A 23843-nucleotide genomic window follows, 5' to 3' on the forward strand; every position below is an offset into this window, starting at 1 on the left:
ATATATATATAAAAATATAAAAAATATATATATAAAATAAGACAACATTAAAATAATAAAAAGGGACTAAGAAATGTAATCTTACTCGTTCCGTATGCAGAGGAAGATACGACGATACAAAGAAATAAAAGTTAGGTTTAAATTTAGAAAAATAGGAGTAAATAATAAGGTAACCACAAAGGAGACAAACTATCCTACTCAGAAAAATAAAATACAAGGGAAAAATAGAGACTCAGCAGAAACAAAATCAACAACAACAAATACAAGTAAAGGAAAATATATAAAGAAAATCTACTCGGCACATGAAATTAAGTGGGAAAAAGAAACTGTCAGCAACACACAAAAAAGACATCAAAATGATAGCACTAAATTCATACCTATCCATAATTACCCTGAATGTAAATGGACTAAAAGCACCAATAAAGAGAGAGTGGCAGAATGGATTAATAAACAAGATCTGTCTATATGCTGCTTACAAGAGACACACCTTAGACTTAGACACAGAAACAAACAAAAACTCAAAGGATGGAAAAAAAATACATCCAGCAAACAACAATCAAAAAAGAGCAGGAGTGGCAATATTCATTTCTGACAAAATAGACTGTAAAGTTAAATCCATCATAAAGAAAAAGGAAGGACACTATATAATGATTAAAGGGACAATATACCAAGAAGATATAGCCATATTAAATATTTATGCACCCAATGATAGGGCTGCAAGATACATAAAACAAAATCTATCAGCTTTGAAAAGTGAGATGGACAGCTCCACAATAATAGTAGGAGACTTCAACACACCACTTTCGATGAAGGACAGGACATCCACAAAGAAGCTCAATAAAGACATGGAAGATCTAAATGCCACAATCAACCAACTTAACCTCGGACATATACAGAACACTCCACCCAACAGCAACCAAGTATACTTTCTTTTCTAGTGCACATGGAACATTCTCTAGAATAGACCACGTATTAGGTCATAAAGCAAGCCTTAGCAGAATCCGAAACATTGAAATATTACAAAGCATCTTCTCTGACTATAAAAAACCCAGAAACTGAGTGCCTATATGGCCATAAAAGTGGAAATCAATAACAGGAAAAGCGGGGAAAAGAAGTCAAACACTTGGAAACTGAACAATACCCTGCTCAAAAAAGACTGGATTATAGAAGACATTAAGGATGGAATAAAGAAATTCATAGAATCCAATGAGAATGAAAACACTTCTTATCAGAACCTTTGGGACACAGTGAAAGCAGTGCTCTGAGGTCAATTTATATCAATAAATGCACACATCCAAAAAGAAGAAAGGGCCAAAATCAAAGAATTATCCCTACAACTTGAACAAATAGAAAGAGACCAACAAAAGAAACAGTCAGGCACCAGAAGAAAACAAATAATAAAAATAAGAGCAGAACTAAATGAAATAGAAAACAGAAAAACAATTGAAAGAATTAGGAAGACCAAAAGCTGGTTTTTTGAAAAAATCAACAAAATTGATAAACCATTGGCCAAACTGACAAAAGAAAAACAGGAGAGGAAGCAAATAACCTGAATAAGAAATGAGAGGGGCGATATTACAACAAACCCAACTGAAATTAAAAGAATCATATCAGATTACTATGAAAAAATATATTCAAACAAATTTGAAAACCTAGAAGAAATGGATGAATTCCTAGAAACACACTACCTACCTAAACTAACACAAACAGAGGTAGAACAACTAAATAGACCCATAACAAAAGAAGAGATTGAAAAGGTAATCAAAAAACTCCCAACAAAAAAAAGTCCTGGCCCAGATGGCTTCACTGCAGAGTTCTACCAAACATTCAGAGAAGAGTTAACACCGCTACTGCTAAAGGTATTACAGAGCATAGAAAAGGGCGCAATACTACCAAACTCATTCTATGAAACCACCATATCCTTGATACCAAAACCGGGTAAAGACACCACAAGAAAAGAAAATATCCCTCATAAATGTAGATGCAAAAGTCCTCAACAAAATTCTAGCCAATAGATTTCAACAACATATCAAAAAAATAATTCACCATGACCAAGTGGGATTCATACCAGGTATGCAGGGATGGTTCAACATTAGAAAAACAATTAATGTAATCCACCACCTAAATAATTTTATCAAAATGATTTTATCAATTGATGCAGAAAAGGCATTTGACAAAGTTCAACACGCATTCATGATAAAAACTCTCAGTAAAATAGGAATAGAGGAAAATTCTTCAACATAATAAAGGGTATTTATACAAAGCCAACAGCCAAAATCACCCTAAATGGAGAGAGCCTGAAAGCATTCCCATTGAGATCAGGAACTAGACAAGAGTGCCCTTTATCACCACTCTTATTCAACATTGTGTTGGAGGTCCCAGAGCAATTAGGCTAGATAAAGAAATAAAGGGCATCTAGATTGGAAGGAAGAAGTCAAAGCATCTCTATTTGCAGATGACATGATCTTATACACAGAAAACCCTAAGGAATCCTTAAGAAAATTACTGAAACTAATAGAAGAGTTCAGCAGAGTATAAAATCAGCTGAATTCCTCTACACCAACAAAAAGAACATCGAAGAGCAAATCACCAAATCAATGCTATTTACAGTCGCTCCCAAGAAGATAAAATACTTAGGAATAAATCTTACCAGAGATATAAAAGTCTTATACAAAGAAAACTACAGTACACTTCTGCAAGAAACCAAAAGAGACTTACAGAAGTGGAAAAACATACCTTGCTCGTGGATAGGAAGACTTAACATTATAAAAATGTCTATTCTACTAAAAACGATCTATAGATTTAATGCAATTCTGATCCAAATCCCAACGACATTCTTTAATGAGTTGGAGAAACACATCACCAACTTCATATGGAAGGGAAAGAGGCCCCGGATAAATAAGGCATTACTTGAAAAAGAAGAAGAAAGTAGGAGGCCTTACTTTACCTGATTTTAGAACCTATTATATCACCGCAGTAGTCAAAACAGCCTGGTACTGGTACAACAACAGATACATAGACCAATAAAAAAGAATTGAGAATCCAGACATAAATCCATCCACATATGAGCAGTTGATATTTGACAAAGGCCCCAGGGCAGTTAAATGGGGAAAAGACAGTCTTTTGAACAAATGGTGCTGGCATAACTGGGTATCCATCTGCAAAAAAAATGAAACAAGACCCATACCTCACTCCATGCACAAAAACGAGCTCAAAATGGATCAAAGACCTAAATATAAAATGTAAAACGATAAAGATCATGGAAGAAAAAATAGGGACACCGTGAGGAGCCCTAATACATGGCATAAACAGTATACAAAACATTATAAGAATGCAGAAGAAAAACTAGATAACTGGGAGCTCCAAAAAAATCAAACACTATGCTCATCCAAAGACTTCACCAAAAGAGTAAAAAGTTTTTAGCTATGACATTTCCAATCAATGCCTGATCTCTAAAATCTACATGATACTGCAAAAACTCAACTACAAAAAGACAAATAAACTTATTAAAAAATGGGCAAAATATATGAATAGACACTTCACTAAAGAAGACATTCAGTTAGCTAACAAATACATGAGGAAATGTTCACGATCATTAGCCATTAGAGAAATGCAGATCAAAACTACAATGAGATTTCATCTCACTCCAACAAGGCTGGCATTAATCCAAAAAAGAATAAATGCTGGAGAGGCTGTGGAGAGATTGGAACACTTTATACACCGCTGGTGGGAATGTAAAATGTTACAACTACTTTGGAAATCCATTTGGCGCTTCCTTTAAAAGCTAGAACTAGAACTACTATATGATCCAGCAATCCTGCTCCTCGGAATATATCCTAGAGAAGTGAGAGCCTTTACATGAACAGATACATGCACACCCACGTTCATTGCAGCACTGTTTACAATAGCAAAAGGATGGAAGCAGCCAAGGTGCCCATCACCAGATGAATGGATAAATAAGTTATGGTATATTCGTACAATGGAATACTACCCATAGATAAAGAACAGTGAAGAATCTGTGAAACATTTCATAACATGGAGGAACCTGAAAGGTATTATGCTGAGTGAAATTAGTCAGTTGCAAAAGGACAAATACTGTATAAGACCACTCTTACAAGAACTTGAGAAATAGTTTAAACTGAGAAGAAAACATTCTTTTGTGGTTACGACGGGGTAGGAGAGGGAGGGAGGGTGGGAAAGGGCTATTTACTGATTAGATAGTAGATAACTACTTTAGGTGAAGGAAAAGACAACACACAATACAGGGAAGGTCAGCATAACTGGACTAAACCAAAAGCCAAGAAATTTCCTGAATAAACTGAATGCTTAGAAGCCCAGCGTAGCAGGGGCAGGGGTTTGGGGACCATGATTTCAGGGGGCATCTAAGTCAATTGGCATAATAAAATCTATTAACAAAACATTCTGCATCCCACTTTGACGAGTGGCGTCTGGGGTCTTAAACGCTAGCAAGCAGCCATCTAAGATGCATCAATTGATCTCGACCCACCTGGATCAAAGGAGAATGAAGAATACCAAGGACATAAGTTAACTTTGAGCCCAAGAGACAGAAAGGGCCACATGAACCAGAGACTACATCATCCTGTGACCAGAAGAACTAGATGGTGCCTGGCTACAACCGATGACTGCCCTGACAGGGAACACAACAGAGAACCCTTGAGGGAGCAGGAGAGCAGTGGGATGCAGACCCCAAATTCTCATAAAAAGACCAGACTTAATGGTCTGACTGAGACTAGAAGGACCTCAGTGGTCATGGCCCCCAGATCTTCTGTTGGCCCAGGACAGGAACCATTCCCAAAGCCAACTCTACAGACATGATTTGGACTGGACAATGGGTTAGAGAGGGATGCTGGTGAGGAGTGAGCTTCTTGGATCAGGTGGACACTTGAGAATATGTTGTCATTTCCTGCCTGGAGGGGAGAAGAGAGGGTAGAGGGGGTTAGAAGCTGGCAAAATGGACATGAAAAGAAAGAGTGGAGGGAGAGAGTGGGCTGTCTCATTAGGGGGAGAGCAATTGGGAGTATGTTGCAAGGTGTATATAAGTTCTTGTGTGAGAGACTGACTTGATTTGTAAACTTCCACTTAAAGCACAATAAAAATTAGAAAAAAAAGAGCAGGAGTGGCAATATTAATTTCTGACAAAATAGACTTTAAAGTTAAATACACCAAAAAGGATTAGGAAGGAAACTATATAATGATTAAAGGCACAATATACCATGAAAATATAACCATATTAAATATTCATGCACCCAATGGCAGGGGTGCAAGATACATAAAACGAACTCTATCAGCATTGAAAAGTGAGATGGACACCTCTACAATAATAGTAGGAGACTTCAACACACCACTTTCGGTGAAGGACAGGACATCCAGAAAGAAGCTCAATAAAGACATGGAAGATCTAAATGCCACAGTCAACCAACTTGACCTCATAAACGTATACAGAACACTCCACCCAAGAGCAACCAAGTGTACTTTCTTTTCTAGTGCACATGGAACATTCTCTAGAATAGACCACATATTAGGTCATAAAGCAAGCCTTAGCAGAATCCAAAACATTGAAATATTACAACGCATCTTCTCTGACTATAAGGCCATAAAATTGGAAATCAATAACAGAAAAAGCAGGGAAAAGAAGTCAAACACTTGGAAACTGAACAATACCCTGCTCAAAAAAGACTGGATTATAGAAGACATTAAGGATGGAATAAAGAAATTCATACAATCCAATGAGAATGAAAACACTTCCTACCAGAACCTTTGGGACATAGCAAAAGCAGTGCTCAGAGGCCAATTTATATCAATAAATGCACACATCCAAAAAGAAGAAAGGGCCAAAATCAAAGAATTATCCCTATAACTTGAACAAATAGAGAGCAACAAAAGAAACCCACAGGCACCAGAAGAAAACAAATAATAAAAATTAGTTCTAGGTTTCTTTATATCTATTCTTAAACTAAAGTATAATGGTCCAGAGCACAAGCACCGGAGAGAGATCTGAATTCATTCCATCACTTACTATGACTTAAACCAAATAACGTTCTCTGAACCTCCATATCTGCTCTGTAAAATGGGGCAATAATAGTGTTGGTGAATGAACTAATGTATGCTAAAAGATTAACATAGTCGATGGTACATGGAAAACACACAATAAATTTTAGCTATTATACTTTTCTTTATTCCATAAAGGTAGTTCCTATGTGTGTTACTGCTTACTACTCTATGCATTGTTGGTTAGCACAGTCCCTATCACATAGTATGCTTATGTAATTATGTGTTAGATAAATGAATATTTGGTAGGAAATGAAATATTTGGCAATGAATGGAAGAAAATAGTTAAAGCAGAATATAGAGGTGTTATTAGTTAAGTAAAGATTTATGTCATAAAACAAACCATGCCAAAATTTAGTGGCTCCAAACAACAGCCATTTATTTGTTCAGGAGTCTGTGGTTTCAGTTGGGATGGCACATCTCTGCACCATGTAGTGCTGTCTGGGCTCACTCCTGAGTTTGTGGTCAGCTGATGGTCCATGGCCTCACTCACACATCTCTTGCTTGACTGTCTGTCTTTCTCTTGGCAAGGGCAAAGGAGGTATCTAGGCCATTCAGCTCTCACCATCCTGCAGGCTAGCCTGCATTTGTTCACATGGGGTAGTGGTCACAAGGTATCTCTTCTCAAGTCCTACTTGTGCCATGTTTGCTGTTATCCCACTGAGTAAAGCAAGCACTATGGCCAAGCCCAGGGTCAGTATGGGAAGGGACTTCCCAAGGCTGGGACAACAGGGAGGGTAATCAGTGTGGCCATTTATGCACAGTGGAAAAAATGCACCAGATAGATCTCATGATATTTGAGCATATTGACTGCAAAGGGGAGTTGCTGATGAAGGAAAGACGAGTTCATAGGACCAAGAATTTTCAGGAGCCAAAAGGGTTCCTGGACGTCTCTTCCTCTGAAACTAAAAGGACAGAGGAAATGATGGGTATAAAGGGGAGACATGGCCCTTAACAGAAACTAAGGCAGTTCACAGCCTTACCGGTTACTCTTGAGTTGACTTCAACTCATTGCTACCCTATGTGTGCCAGGGAAGAAATGCGCTCCACAGGGTTTCCAATGGCTGATTTTTCAGAAGTGGTTTGCCAGGCCTTTCTTTCAAGGTATATTTTGTTGGCCTCGAACCTCCAACCTTTTGATTAGAAGCCCAATGTAAAGCACCAAAGGACTCCCAGTTCACAACAATGTCCTGTATTTAGTGAAGTCTGATGTCCTGGTCATCTTGCTAGTTTCCTTTCAGCTTCTGTCTATTCTTTTGGGTGCTCCCTAAGATGTCTATCCTAGGCCACATTCCACCAGAGGTGCAAACATCGCCTTCATGTTCATGTGATTTGAGAAGACTCCAAGCCTGGAAAGCCTTTTAAAATACATTCAACATAACAGGCACCAGAAGAGGTCATTTTTGAGTAAGCCTTCTTGCTGATTCTCCACAAATTCTAGATCGTCTCAGTGTGACCCTGAGGTCTATCCAAAACCAAACCAAACCTCTTTCTGTCAAGTTGATTACAACTCTTGGCAATCCCACGCGTGTCAGGGTAGAACTGTGCTCCATAGGGTTTTCAATGAGTGAGTTTTTGGGAAATAGAGCGCCAGGCCTTTCTTCTCTAGCTACCCTGGATTGACTGGAACCACCAAAACTTTCCTCCCCACGTATTCACTCCTGGTTGGGTGGACGTCACGTAGAGACAGACAGCCTTAGATGCAATTACCTTTTCTCAGTTTTCATTTTCAAAAGGACAGTTACTCTAACAGAATCATCGATTCGAATATTATCTCTTAAAAGTCTGTTGAATTTCAAAAGATATTACTTTCAACTTTGGTCTAAAATTTTGTTGAAAAATTAACACATGTACATGACACAAAATTTAAATAATTAAAAATTTTTATGGAAAGAATGTCCTATTCCCCAAAGATAACAACTCTTAACAGTCTTTTTATCCTATTGGTAACTTGAAAACCCTGGTGGTGCTTTGGTTAAGTGCTACTACGGCCACGAACCGAAAGGTCTACATTTGGAATCCACCAAGTGCTCCTTGGAGACTCTATGGAGCAGTTCTTCTCTGTCCTATACGGTTACTGGGAGTCGGAATTAACTCAACAGCAATGGGTTTGGTTTTAGAGTGATTTTCCTGCAAATAGATCACCAGGCATTTCTTTTTAGGCACTTCTGGGTTGACTCAAAAAGCAAAACTTTCCCCCAATGAATAAACTGCTGGTTAGGTTAAACATCATTTAGAGACAGCCTCGGTTCCAATTACCTTTTCCCCATGTTTATTTTTAAAAGTATAGTTATTATAACAAAATCTTTATTTTAGTATTATCTTTTAAAATTTCGTTGAATTTCAAAAGATATTACTTTCAAATTAGATTTAATATTTTGTTGAAAAATTAATACATGCACATGGTACAAAAATTCAAATAATAAAAAAATTCTTTCACTGGAAAGAATGTCCTCTTCCCCAAAGACAACTACTGTTAAGAGTTTTTGTATTAGTGGTAACCTGGAAGCCCTCGTGGTGTACTGGTTAGGTGCTACGGCTGCTAAGCCCAGGGCTGGCAATTCGAATCCACGAGGCTCTAAATGGAAAGTCTATGGGGCAGTTATATCGTCGTCTATGGGGCAGTTATATCGTCCCCTATGGGGTCGCTGACTCGGAATCAACTCAGCGGCAATGGGTTTGGTTTTTTGTTTTTTAAGTGGTAAATTTGGTGAAGGGTAAGACAGTACACAACACTGGGGAAGGCAGCACAATTTATCCAAGGCAAGGTCATGGAAGCTCCACTGACACATCCAAACTCCCTGACGGACCAAATTACTGGGCTGAGGGTTGTGGGGACCATGGTCTTGGGTAACATCTAGCTCAACTGGCATAACATAGTTTAGAAAGAAAATATTCTAAATTCTGCTTCGGTGAGTAGCGTCTGTGGTCTTAAAAGGTTGTGAGCACCATGTAAGATACTCCACTGGTCCCACCACATCTGGAGCAAGGGAGAATGATGCAAGGAAAAGATTGGTCCAAAGGGCTAATGGACCACAACTACCACAGCCTCTACCAGACTGAGTACAGAACAAGTAGATGGAGCCCGGCTACCACCACTGACTGCTCTGACAGAGATCACAATAGAGGGTCCTGGACAGAGCTGGAGAAAAATGTTGAGCAAAATTCTAATTCACACACACACACACAAAAGACCAGACTTAGTGTTGGACAGAGACTGGAGAAACCCCAAGAGTATGGCCCCCAGAAGCCCTTATAGCTCAGTACTGAAGTCACACCTGAGGTTCAGCCAAAGATTAGGAAGGCCCGTAAAACAAAACGAGTCTAAATGGGCACACCAGCCCAGCGCTGAGAACGAGAAGGTAGGAAGGGACAGGAAAGCTGGTAACCGGGAACCCAAGGTGGAGAAGGGGAGCGTGTTGCCATGTGCTGGGTTGGCAACCAAAGTTACAAAACAATATGTATATTATTTGTTTAATAAGAAACTAGTTTGCTCTGTAAATCTTCATCTAACGTACAATAAAAAAATAAAATTTTAGTTTCCTGATAAAGGCAGATAGATACTAATGGACAAGATATGAAGCAAAGTGTAAGTGGCAAGGAACTGGATCAAGTTAAAGACTTTTTACTTTGGATCATAGTAAAAGGGCAGCTAGACAGACCCTTAAAGATAAAGAAAGGAAACTTGCATTCTCTTCATTGACGCAGAAGTTACTGTCAGAGCTAAGACTAAATTCCAACCTTTCTTTCTATCTGTTCTTAAAGTATAATGCTTCAGAGCACAAGCGCTGGAGGAAGATCTGAATTCCATCACTTACTGTGACTTAAAGCAAATGTTTTAACGTTCTCTGAACCTCCATTTCTGCATCTGTAAAATGGGGTGAATAATAGGGTTAGTGTATGAACTAATGTATGCTAAAAGATTGACATGGAAGATGCTACATAGAAAACACTCAATAAATTTTAGCTATCATCATTTTCTTTTTTCCATCAAGATTATTGCCATGTCTGTTATTGCTTACTATTCTATGCATTATTGATTAGCACAGTCCCTATCACATAGTATGCTTATATAATTATGTGTTTGATAAGTGAATATTTGGTAGGAAATAAAAGATTTAGAATTGAATGGAAGAAAATAATGAAAGCAGGAGCTAGAAGGGTTATATAGTTAAGTAAAGATTTATGTTATATGGGAAACCACGCCAATACTTAGTGGCTCAAATCATCAGCCATTTATATGTTCATGGGTCTGTGGTTTCAGTTGGGAGGGCACATCTCTGCACCATGTAGTGCTGTCTGGGCTCACTCCTGAGTTTGTGGTCAGCTGATCGCCCATGGCCTCACCCACATGTCTCTTGCTTGGCTGTCTGTCTTTCTGTTGGCAGGGGCAAAGGAGGTATCTAGGCCATATAGCTCTCATCATCTCGCAGGCTAGCCTGGATTTGTTCACACGGTGGTCACAAGGTATCACAAAACAAGTAAGAGAGGGCAAACCCCAGTGTCACATCTCTTTTAAAGTCTCTACTTGTGTCATGTTTGATATTATCTCACTGAGCAAAGGAAGCACTATGGCCAAGGCCAGGGTCAGTATGAGAAGGGACTTCCCAAGGCTTGGACAGCATGAAGGGTAATCCATGTGGCCATTTATGCACAGGTGAAAAAAATGCACCAGACAAATCTCATGATATTTTAGCATATTTACAGCAAAGGGAAAGTTGCTGATGAAGAAAGCAAGATAAACTTCTGAAAGGAAAGACGAGTTCATAAGACCAAGAATTTTCAGGATCGAGGAGGGTTCCTGGGCGTCTCTTCCTCTGAAACTAAAAGGAGAGCTGAAGTGATGGGTATAAGAGGGGGATGTGGCCCTTAACAGAAACTAAGGCACTTCACAACCTTACCAGTTACTGTTGAGTTGATTCTAACTCATGGCGACCCCATGTGTGCCAGAGAACAACTATACTCTGTAGGGTTTCCATTCGCTGATTTTTAAGATGTGGACTGCCAGGCCTTTCTTCCGAGGTGCCTGTGGTTGGACTGGAACCTCCAACCTTTTGATTAGCAGCCCAATGTAAAGTGTTAACCATTTGCACCACCCAGAGACTCCGAATTCACTACAATGTCCCTTATTAAGCGAAGTCTGATGTCTTAGTCATGTTGCTTGTTTCATTTTAGCTTCTGTCCATTCTTTTTTGTGATCCCTAACACATCTGTCCTAGGCCACATTCCCCCAGAGATGCAAACATTTCTCTCAGGTTTGTATTATTTTAGAAGACTCCAAGCCCGGAAAGCATTTTAAAGTACATTCAACATAACAGGCACTAGAAGAGGTATTTTTTGAGTAGGCCTTCTTACTGATTCTCCACAAATCCTAGGTCATCTCAGTTTGATCTGTGGGCTATGCAAAAGCAAACCAAACCTATTTCTGTCAAGCCGGTTTCAACTCACGGCAACCCCATGTGTGTCAGGGTACAACTGTGCTCCATATGGTTTTCAATGTGTGATTTTGGGGGAAATAGAGCGCCAGGCCTTTCTTCTGAGGCACCTCTGGATTGACTGGAACCACCAGAAATTTTCCCCCAATGAATAAACTGCTCGTTGGGTTGACATCATGTAGAGATAGCCTTAGATCTAATTACCTTTTCCCAGTGTTCATTTTTAAAATTACACTTACTATAACAAAATCATTAATCTTAATATTATCTTTTAAAATATTGTTGAATTTCAAAAGATATTACTTTCAAATTACGTTTAAAATTTCGTTGAAAAAGTAATACATGCACATGGTACAAAAATTCAAATAGTAAAAAATTATTTAAATGGAAATAATGTCCTCTTCCCCAATGACAACTACTGTTAAGAGTTTCTGTATCCTAGTGGTAACCTGGAAACCCTGGTGCTGTAGTGGTTAAGTGCTATGGCTGCTGACCCAAAGGTGAGCAGTTCGAATCCACCTAGTTCTAACCGGAAACTCTATGGGGCAGTTCTACTGTGCCCTATAGGGTCGCAAGGAGTCAGAATCGACACTGTGGCAATGGGTTTGGTTTTTGATTTTTTTAGTGGTAACTCTGGTGAAGGGTAAGGCAGTACACAATACTGGGGAAGCCGGCACAACTTATCCAAGGTAAGGTTGAAGACTTCCCCCCACACCGCCGCAGTTCCCCATCCCCCTCGCAGCCTGCCAAGCCACAGCTTCTAACCGCGGTTTGGCCCGAACACACAGTAGCCCTAACCACAGTTTGAATTTGGTGCCAGAACCCTGAGCATGCACGAATCAAGATTTTGGCGCATGCGCAGGACCCGAAGAGCTGTGTCCTCAATCTGTCCTTGGATGTTAACATCATCGACCTGATTCAACATCTAGGCTTCCAAATATGGACATGGGAAGGTGAAGGACAGAGAGTTCCGGGCACCAAACCCAACCCCCAGGCGCCACTGGAAATAAAAAGCTCTCTAACCTCCTCAGTCAGTGAGCACATGGCCATATGGTCGCTAGACCCCACGTTGCTCCTTGTCTGCGCAGCGAATTTCCACTTTCTGTTTCCCTTGCAACTAGTGGTGTGGCGTCCCTCTTATTTTGATCGGCTAATAGTTTTTAATAGTACTGGACAAGAACCCTCATTCTGTTACAGATTTTGGCGGCTCTGGCCGTGACTGGCGGACTCCAAAACCTGGGCGGTGAGTATCCGGACCCCCCACAACCCTTTAAGATGTGCCCTGACCCCATTTGCTCAGTAAGTAGTTTCAGGTGGCCACTGCAATCCCTGCCCCAAGATGAGGTCCGCCGGGTCCCCACTTCAGCTCGGAGCCTCCCGCAGCCTCATCTGGACTTGCCCCCACCCCCAGCCCCACCCTGCCTGCTCTTCTCACCCCCTACCCTTCCCTACCCTATGTTTCCTAGCTTAAAATTCCCCCAGCACAGACTGAGAGATCAAAGTTTCCCAAGGCCCCAAAATGCCCTGCCTCAGGGCATTTACACTAGAGGGAACCGTGAAGTGCTCACTCATTTTCTACTAGTCCTTAGGTCCTGGAGAGTATCTCAACGTCCTCCTTATTTCATAGCTTCTGTAAGACTCTAAAATCTACACACGTGCTGCCACACCTTTACTTAAAGGGCCCCAGTACTAGCATGAAGCCTTCCAAAGGGCAGACGCTCAATTACTCTTTGCGGAAAATAAGAGCCAGGGAACAAGAGGTCAAACCATCACAATTTATTTTCTCCCACATCCTTAAATAAGCTAAACAAATCCAAGCACATGAGTATTGTACTTTTACCAAATGGAATAAAGAAAACCAAGAATTGACCAGCTTTTATGTTTTTTTTCCCTCTATCTTGTGGGTATCTTTAATTTTTCCAAGTATATCCCTATTCTGATACCACGTTAAATAGTTCCGGATTTATAAGAAAAGATTCAAGGATTTTCAGTTTGTTTTACACAATATAAAACTCTTACCCTGAAATCTGAAAGAAAACAATAAATGCATGAGGGTGAATTCAGATTCTGAATCTTAATAAACCTTCAAATAAAAAGAACAATATTTGAAAAATACAAAAAGACAAGCTAAATCTACAAGTTACTCAGGTATAACAGGAATATAAGAAGACATACACGTGCTCCCTCCAGCCCCATGTTGCCTCCACAGCTTAGAAGGTTAACAGCCATTTTCAACAAAAAAGTGAAGGATCTGCATCAGACTTCACTAGGGATGGGAGGACCGGCTGGACCTACCCTGACACTAGCCCTGGCCCTGGCATTCGGACCAGCCCCGGCCCATTCTCTGCCTGCGACTCTCTCTTCCTCATCTCTGCAAGTTTCTTCATACAGGGCTTGGAAGGCACTGGAACACATATCGTTGTCCTTGGCCAAAAACTCCACGACTTTTGTCTTGCTGGCTTCAGCTTGGGCTCTGGGACCCAACAGGAATTCATAGCGTGGAGGATCACTGTTGGGCACCTGCCGGTACTCCAGGTACTTTGCCTGCACCAAATCTTTGGTGATGAGCTTCCGGGGCTCCCCAAAGATGAAGTGAGTCTTCCCATCATACACCCCCATCATATTCAGGAATTCCCACATCTCCTCCTCTGTGGCACAGCTTCCATTCGTGTAGATCATGGCCAGGAGAGGCATCAGGAGCCCCTTCTTGGGAAACCCCCTGCCACCACTCAGATTCTCTTTCTCGGTTATCTCCAATTTGCTGACAATGGTATAGGATTGACCTTTGGAATCGACTTCTTTCACATCAAGGCCAAAGACCAGCTCTATGTACTCAGAGGCTCTCCTCAGGATGTCAGGGAAGTGCTCCTTGTACCTTTTGTTGATGATCTTCATCATGTTTCCCTTGGTAATGGGCTCTTGCATTTCATACTTGGACAGCAGGAACTGGGACAACAGGATCACCCTCCTTGTTAGAGGGTCTCTACGTGACCTCTCATTGGGTGCTTGTGTGGCAGAGGACCTTGGACCTCCCTCATCTTGGCCCTTGGCCCTTCTAGGAGCTCTTCTGCCTGAAGCACCTGCAGTAGCAGTGGTGGTAGATGGGGCTCTCTGAGACCCCTGGGGAGTGTGAGCAGCAGGGGAGCTCTGGGGAGGCCCCCCAAAAGGAGGAGAGGAAGAAGAGGGGGACCCTTCCTCCTCTGCTGCAGTGGCCTGAGCACCCTTGACACTGTGGGTGTCACCTCGGGCCTGGTGACGCTTCTCGCGGGCGCGGAGCTTACTCTTCTGACCCCGAGGCATGATGACTCTGCTCAAGGGAAGCAGACAGGAGTGTGAGAGGGCAGGTGATGCGAGCCCACAGGAGGAGGGAGGCTGAGAGGGTGTGCACCCCCGTAACAGAGAGATGCCTCCTTGGCTTTCACAACCGCTGCCAATGCAGGATTCTTGAGGACACTGCTCTAGGACCTCACAAGGCTCCTACTGTCCCTTTCAGGACCCTGTAGAGGAAATGAGAGGAAGGATTAGGTTGTAGATTGCCAGCCCTGCTTGGGGCTTACTGGAGTGAGAGCAGGGGCTGACACTAGGGACCCTCTGTACTGGGTTATTGGGGATTCTTCTAATTTTATTCCTAGGGCCATCATATCAACTGCTGGCAGGGCCAGGGCACCTTGCCTCTACTACTCTGACTGAAACCTCAACTCCCTCTGGGACTCACAAGCAGAAACTGAAGGAGCAGCTCAGCCACCACTCCTGGCAGGGTGTCTCAGTGATGACAGCACACTGGGACTCGTTCTGACTGGGGTTCCTTGGAGGCCTCAGTTCTCCACCGGGGTCCTCACCATGGCTGCCCCCTTTTACCAGGTCCCACATCTCCCCAAAATGCCCTGAGAGTTAGTGAGTACAACTCACTAAGTCACCATACCCAGGTCCTCCAGGTCCGAATGCAGTGTTGGGGCTCTGTGTTTCCCCCTTTCTTCTGGCAGGAGTCACCTCATCAGTACTCAGTGTCCTCACCTTGACTCCTATTAGAGACCATGTCTCCTGCTTCTAACAAATACCCTGTTTGTACTCGTTACTGTCGAGGCGATTCCGACTCATAGCGACCCTATAGGACAGAGCAGAATTGCCCCCATGGACTTTCCAAGAAGCACCTGGTGAATTTGAACTGCTGACCTTTCGGTTAGCAGCCATACTACTTAACCATTATGCCACCAGGGTTTCCTCTCCTGAATAAGCCTCTCCATTAGTCCAAGGACTTCATGTCCCCGAGACCATCTATCCCTAGGAACAAACCAGGAGGCACCTTAGCCTGACACCTCTGACCGTGGCTCCCCTGGGCCAACAGCAGTGGGAGCCTTTACTGCATCCTCCTCTCTTCTTGGGGGAGGGGAGAAGAGGATAATTCCCTATTGCCTTCTAAAGGATTTTTACCTTGACTCCCACCAGTTTCTGGGATCCCTCTATCTCTTGAATTGGGGCTTAAACTAAGGCGCTCATCTACCTCTGATACTCCAGGCAGAAGTCCAGAGTCCCCTGAACTTGCCAGATTTGTCCTGGGCTTCCAGGGCGACTGGCATTAGCAGAGCCCACTGCAATCCTCCCCATTTTGGGTTGAGTGGTCCCTGTACCTCAATCATGTCTTCTTTCACTCTGCACCATTCCTGGAACCCCACTCTCTGCTGTCATGAGGCCACATCCCTCAGACCAAAGACCACACCTTCCTGAGAACTCAGAGTTGAAAGTCAGAGTGAGCCACATCCTTTGCAGGCTCTTTTGGGAATCCTAGGCCTTGCCAGGGTGGTGGGGTTTACCTGACCCCAGTGTTCTCAACTGGTGACCCTTTCATTCCTCACTCAGGCTTCTGAACGTCTTCCGGGTAGGGCTCCTCCCTCTACTAACTTAAGTCCGCCCGAAAGCAGGGCTAGGATTGATGGCTCAGACTAAGGCCCTCACCTCCACAGAGGGAAGTCGGGGTGCTGCACATCTGGCTACCCCTGCCCGGGGGCTCCCAGAGCTGACATCAAGATTGGGCTGCCGGCGGCCCCTTTTTTAAGGGGAACCCTCCTCATTAGCACTAAGGGTCCTCGCCTGGCCTGCAGTTCGGGTCTAGGTCTCCTCCCTCTTCGGAACTCGGGTGCTTTCTTGGACCGAGGCCTGCCCATCCTTAGACTTTACAGGCCGAAGTCAGCCTGGTGGCCTTGAGGCTGGCGGTAGGGGCGGGACTTTGTGGGACCTCTTCTGTTCTGGGTTAGGTGTCCCCCTAGTCCACTTTCAGGGTCCTCACCTGGACTCCTGACCGCTCCCGAGACTCCACCCTCCTCCGATGATGAAAGCCTCAACCCGGTCAGACCAGAGGCCACGCCTTCGCGGCACTTCCCGGATGGAAGTCGGCGCATGCCCGCCCGTCACTTCCGGCCAAGGCTATAGGGGGTCTCTGAGGGCCAAGGCCCTCAGAAGGGGGTCTCCGAGGGCCAACAGGAGAGGCGGTGCTCTTAGGACCCCGCTTTTCTGGGGTTAATTGCTCACCACAATCCACATTCAGGGTCCTCACCTTTACCCCTGATCAGTCCTGAGACTCCACCCTCCACTGCTGAGGAGAGCTCACAGCCCCCTCAACCAGAATCTGTACCTTCCCAGCACTTCCTAGATGGAAGCCAGGACATGTCACATCTGTAGAAGGCTGTAGGGAGGGTCTCCAAGATTAAAGACATTCGTGGTAGGGGCCGGGGACCCCGAGGGCCGACAGCAAGGGCAGGATTCTTGGGGCTCCAGTGTTCTGGAATGAGAAGTCCCTTAGTGCTCACACTGGGATCTCGCCTTCATACCTATCAGAGCCTGGGAGTCCCGCGTATGAAGACCTGACTCACAGGCTCAGACCATGATTCTCACCAAGCTGAGACCCTAGAGGTACAGGTTAGAGTGTGCCACATCATACACTTGCGTGGGGCCTCAGAGGATTGCAGGCTGTTTCACTGCTCCTGGCAGATGATTTTTAGGCGGTACGTCGCCCCATAAACACTCAGGGTCCACACCTAACTCCAGTTAGGGACAAGACTCCTCCCTCTGCAGAGCTGGGGCCGCCCCTGTAGACCAGACCTTCCCTCCCTGAGACCACTCAGGAAGAAACGACGGGCACCTTTGTCAGAGAGCTCTCCCAGAGGCTTACCAGGACTAAGAACAGAGGCAATGCTCTCTTCTGCTCCTTTTGTTGATGGGGTTCCCATTCATAACACTCAGGGTCCTCACCTTGCCTCCTTGAGGGCCTGAGTCTCCTCCCTCTATGGACCTGGGGGTATGCCCACAAGACCTGATACCCTCCAGGCAGAAATGAGGAGACTCCTCATCCTGACAACTCTGCCCTGGGACTCCCAGGGCCAACAGCAGGAAGGATTTTGTGTGGCCTCCTCTGTCTGGGGTGGGTGGCTCCCTCCTTCCTCATTCACAGTCTTCATCTTGAAAATGACCAGTCCTGGAAATCCACACCTGCTCAATCAAAGGCTGGTCCCCTCATATCAAGGTCTTTACTGACCTGGGACCTCTGATTTGGAAGTCAGGATAAGTCATATCCAGCCAGGACTGTCTGAGATCTCTCAGAGGAAATTGCAAGGCCAGGACACTTGGGGACCACACTCTTCTTGAGGGGGCCACCCATCATCTTCATTCAGGGTCATCTCTTAGGTATCTATCAGAGGCTGAGTGTCCTCACTTTACTGGCTTAGAGAGTGTCCTTAGGCCAACGTCTCAGGTCCCTGAGAAATCTGAAGAATAAGTGAGGGCACTACCTGGGGCTCTCTAGGTCTGAGAGCAAGCCCTGCAATTCCTTGTGTGATCCCTAAATTCTGGTGTGTATTTCTTCTCTGTTTTCAGTCACTGGAGTCCTCTTCTTGGCTCCTCTTTGATTAAAGGCTTCCTGAGAAAGGCAACATCTTTGCAAACTTGAGCAAATTTGCTATTGCAGATCTTGCAGAGATTTGGTCACTGTCCCAGAGTGAGAAGTGGCATGAGGTGGGGAAGCTGCAGCCAAAGACAAGAAGGCCAACACAGGTGTTGGGCTGTCAGAAAACCAGGCTGATCTCATCCTTCTCTCCTTCAGCCACACACACAGGCTCATGTAACATTGGTTCTGCTAGATCCACTCTCTACTAACTACTGTTACGAGTTTTTGTATCCTAGTGGTAACTTTGGTAAAGGGTAAGACAGCAGACTGTACTGGGGAAGCCAGCACAACCTATTCAAGGAAAGGTTGTGAAAGCTCCGTAGACACACCTAAACTCTCTGAGGGACCAAATTTCTGGGCTGAGGGCTGTGAGGACCATGGTCTCAGGGAGCCTCTAGCTCAAATTGCATAAAATAGTTTATAAGGAAATGTTCTACATTCTACTTTGGTGAATAGCATCTCGGGTCTTAAATGCCTGTGAGCAACCATCTAAGATACTCCACTGATCCCACCCCATCAGGAGCAAAGGAGAATGAAGGAAACCAAAGACACAAGGGAAAGATTAGTCCAAAGAACTAGTAACTAGCACAGCCTCCACCAGACTGAGTCCAGTACAACTAGATGGAGCCGTCTACCACCCCTGACTGCTCTGACAGGAATCACAATAGAGGATTGTGGACACAGATGGACAAAGATGTAGAACAACATTCTACCTCACAAGAAAAAAAAAAAAAAAAAGAAGACCAGACTTACTGTCTGATAGAGAGTGAAGAAATCACGAGAGAATGTTTCTGGACACCATTATACCTTAGTACTGATGTCACTCCTAAGGTTGACCCTTCAGGCAAAGATTAGGCAGGCCCATAAAACAGCATGAGTCTAAATGGGCACACCAGCCCAGGGACAAGAATGAGAAGGCAGGAGAGGACAGGAAAGCTGGTAACAAGGAACCCAAGGTCAAGAAGGAGAGTTTGTTGACATGTCCTGGGTTTGGCAACCAATGTCACAAAATAATATGTGTACTGATTTTTTAATAAGAAGCTAGTATGCTCTGTAAACCTTCATCTAACGTACAATAAAAAAATAAAATAATAAAAACTGAGTTTCCTGATAGAGGAGGACAGATAATAATGGACAACATATGAAGAAACGTGTTTAAGTGCCAAGGAACTGGACTCAGGTTAAAGACTTTTTATTTTGGATCATAGTCAAAGGTAGCTAGATAGGCCCTCAAAGATAAAGAAAGGAGAGTTGCATTCTCTTCATTGATGCAGAAGTTACCTTCAGAGATAAGAATAATTTCCTAGGTTTCTTTATATCTGTTTTTAAGTATAATGGTTCAGAGCAAAAGCGCTGAAGAAAGATCTGAACTCCACCACTTACTGTGACTTAAAGCAAATAACGTTCTCTGAACCTCCATTTCAGCATCTGTAAAATGGGGTCAATAATAGGGTTGGCGTATGAACTAATGTATGCTAAAAGATTAACATGGTAGATGGTATATAGAAAACACCCAATAAATTTTAGCTATCATTATTTTCTTTATTATATAAGGATACTTCCCATGTCTATTACTGCTTATAGCTCTAATGATATTTTAACATATTCACTGCAAAGGGAAAGTTGCTGATGAACAAAGCAAGATAAACTTCTGAAAGGAAAGATGAGTTCAAAGGACCAACACTTTTCAGGATCCAGAAGGGTTACTGGACGTCTCTTCCTCTGAAACTCAAAGGAGAGATGAAGGGTATAAGAGGCAGATGTGGCCCTTAACAGAAACTAAGGCAGTTCACAACCTTACCAGTTATTGTTGCATTGATGCCAACTCATGGCAACCCCATGTGTGCCAAGAACAACTGTGCTCCATGGGCTTTCCAATGAGTGATTTTTCAGAACTGGATTGCCAGGCCTTTCTTCTGAGGTGCCCCTGGTTAGACTAGAACCTCCACCCTTTGGATTAGCAGCCCACTGTAAAGTGTTCCCTCATTCTTCATTCAAGGTCTTCACCTTGACTCTTGACTTGCCATGGGACTCCATGCTCTATTGACTTGAGGCTGCTCCCCTCAGATCAAATTCCCCACTGACTTGGGTCCCCTGAGCTACATCCAGATGGGGCTGTTCTGGAGCTGCAAGGACTGATAGCCAGGGTGGAACTCTATGGGACCCCACTGTTCTGGCTGGGTCCTTCCATCATCCTCAGTCAGGACCATCACCTTGATATCTATCAGAGGCTGAGACTCCTGCATCTACTGACTTCAGGTGCCCTTCTGAGGCCAAGGCTCTCAAGTCCTTAGTACTCTCAAAGATAAGTGAGGGGATGCTCAGCCTGACAGCCCCGCATGGGGCTTTCTAGGTCAGAGCACATGATATGGATTGAACTATGTCTCCCCCAAATTGTGTGTAGCAATTTGGCTGGGCCATGATTCCCAGTATTGTGTGGTTGCCCTCCATTTTGTGATTGTAATTTCCTGTTTAGGAGGATTTGGGTGGGATTGTAACACCCTTACCCAGGTTACAGCCCTGATCCAATGTGGAGGGAGTTTCCCTGGGTTGTGGCCTACACCACCTTTTACCTCTCAAGAGATAAAATGGAAGGGGAAGCAAACAGAGAGAGGAGACCTCATAGCACCAAGAACACAATGCTGGGAGCAGAGTGTGTCCTTTGGATCTGGGGTTCTGTGCGGAGAAGCTCCTATTCTGGGGGAAGATTGATGAGAAGGCTGACAGAGAAGGAAAGCCTTCCCCTGGCCTGACACCCTGAATATGGACTTTTAGCCTACTTTACTGTGAAGAAATAAATTTCTTTTTGTTGAAGCCATCCACTTGTGGTGTATCTGTTATAGCAACACTAGATGACTAAGTTAGAGCAGGTGTCAGTCAGTCTCTGGGTGACTCCTAAACTCTAGTGTGTTGGTTTCCCCAGTCTTCCTACATGGGGGTCTCTATTTTGGCTCCTGAATCTTGGATTAAAAACTTGAGCAGTTTTTAATCAAAGAATGGGTGCCTGTCCCAGGAGTGATGTGAGATGAGGAAGCTGCAGCACAAGGCAGGAGGCCCAGGACAGGTGGTCTATGCTGTCAGAGAAAATAAATCTCAGCTATCCCTTCTTTTCATCAGCCACACGTAGAGTTTCATGTGATTTGTGCTCTAATAGACATATTTTCTCCAGGCAGGGGCTCCCCAGGATGGTTTTGTGAGCCCCTCATCTTCTCAGGTCATCTGGCATTGCATGTATAGATGTCGCCAGATATTACCTTTCTTTTCCTTATTACTGTTGTTCTTGTTAGGTGCTGTCCAGTCGGTTTCTACTCACAGTGACCCCTGTGACAGAGCAGAACTGCCCCACGGGCTGTAATCTGTATGAGGGCAGATCACCAGGTCCTTGTCCTGTGGAGCCGCTGGATGGCTTTGAACTGCCAGCCTTTTGGTTAGTGGCTGAGTGCTTAACCATTGCTCCACCAGGGCGTTCTCCTTACTCTGGCTGTGTAGTCCAACCCAATGCCTTGGGCACAAAGTTATTTGTTTTTCTTGCCTGAGATACATTTTGGAGGAGTGAGAAGAAAAGTGAATTTAGAGACACCAAGTCAGTCCTTGTCTTGGACGAGTGGAACAGTGTGGGCTCCAGACAAATTCCAACCAGCGGTCTAGTCCAGCCTGGTCGTGTACTAGAGGTGTGGACTCGCCCACATTACCAAACTCTCAGAGCTCCAGGTTCTTCATCTGTGAAGGGGGTTTGATAAGCCCTGTCTCCTAGGGCCGGTGCATTCTGTGAAATGCATGTGAAGCACCTGGCAAAATACTTGGCAAATATTGGGTCTTTAAATAATATCAGATATTACCTTATTTTGACACCACACAGTACCACCCTCCTCTCTGAGAATGTTTTGTTTTGTTTTCTCCAGGAGATGTCGGATAATATACAGTGCTCTAGGAAAAAAAAAAAAAAAACCAAGGGAATCAGAAAAAATAATTGCTTAGAAAGGAAAACTAAATTATATTTTATATTAAGTTCTTGCCGTTGAGTTGATTTTGGCTCGATGCGACTCCATGTGTTAGAGAGTAGAGCCGCCCCCATAGGCTTTTCTTGGTGGGAGTCTTTACAGAGACATTGCCTGGCCTTTCTTCTGAGGTGCCGCTGGGTGGGTTCACACTTCCAACCTTCGGGTTAGTAATCAAGGACAAACCTTTTTGTCACCCATTAGGTAGTGTCTAACTTATCTAGTGCTGCTCTAAGAGAAATGGCACTAGTGGGTGGCTTTAACACACAAACTTATTTCCTCACAGTCTAGGAGGCTAGAAGTCTGATTCCAGGGCACCTGCTCTAGGGGAAGGTTTTTTCTCTCTGTTGGCTCTGGGGGAAGGTTCTTGTCTTTGTTCAGCTTCTGTTTCTTGGTTCCTTGGAGATCTCAGGTGGCGTGGTACGAATCTTCCCCTATCTGTGCTTCCTTGGTTCACTGCTTGCTCAATCTGCTCTTTTATATCTCCATAGAGATTGAGCTAATAAAACCCCGCCAAAAAATAAAATAAAATAAAATAAAGGCACCGCAAAAACACTAAATCCACTGCCATTGATTTGATTCCCTCCCTACAGGATGAAGCAGAAATGCCCCATAGCATTTCCAAAGCTGTAATCTCTATGGAGGAAGAGGGCCACATCTCTTTGCAGTGGAGCCACTGGTGGGTTGACTTAAGACAGGCCCTATACTAACACTGTAACATTAACATAACAAAGAAATCCAGTGCCCAGATGGGATTATATCCACAGGAATAGGGTTAGGAATCACAACTATTTGGGGAGGGGGGAATTCAATCCATATTAGGTGGTATGATATTTAATGTGCGTGTGGGAGCAGGCTGCCTCAGTTTAATGCAACACAAAACTCCTAGAATTATTGTTAAGGACCAACAACTCACCCTTCCAGCTGCACTTCCAGCTAAGTCACCCCAATTTTTATTCACATCGCCACGGCCAAGAGTCTAGTCCTCACCTGGGGTTTGCCAAATGACACTCGAGTAACCTAATTCTAAAGTCCTTTCAATGGCATGGGCTCTGGCTCCCCCAGCTCAGCACAAGAGGCTTCTAACAGTGGCTTCCTGACACGAAGGAGTAGCTCCCTATTTCTCAGGAACTCCGTGGACACACTGTGCAATCCACACCCAGTCACTGCATGTGTTCAAGTGCATTGGGACAAGAACATAGGGCATCTTCCAGCCCTGACCCAGGAGGGAATTCTTCTCTGGTTTGTCCACAAACCCAGAGTACCTGGGAAGAGCTGGTTTCCATTCCAGGCTCAGTCTCTCCAGGCTGATACACATCATGGGAGTGTCTGGCCCTGCTCACCCCCCACCACAGCCTCATCTAGAGTCCCCCCACCACACCCCACCCACTTTACCCACCCCCT

The 23843-nt window shown here is 43.9% G+C and overlaps 1 protein-coding gene across 1 annotated transcript in view; it reads right to left on the reverse strand.

Moving 5' to 3' along the window:
• LOC126068827 (melanoma-associated antigen B2-like) overlaps positions 1-14804 on the reverse strand; it is a 33502-nt gene extending 18698 nt beyond the window's left edge. The window contains exon 1 of the mRNA XM_049871522.1: positions 13800-14804. Within this exon, the coding sequence (XP_049727479.1) occupies positions 13800-14804 (1005 nt within the window). The remainder of the gene's footprint in view (positions 1-13799) is intronic.
• Between the last annotated feature and the right edge of the window lie 9039 nt (positions 14805-23843).

The sequence above is a fragment of the Elephas maximus genome, chromosome X, assembly GCF_024166365.1.
Source record: "Elephas maximus indicus isolate mEleMax1 chromosome X, mEleMax1 primary haplotype, whole genome shotgun sequence".
NCBI classification, from domain to species: Eukaryota; Metazoa; Chordata; class Mammalia; order Proboscidea; family Elephantidae; genus Elephas; species Elephas maximus.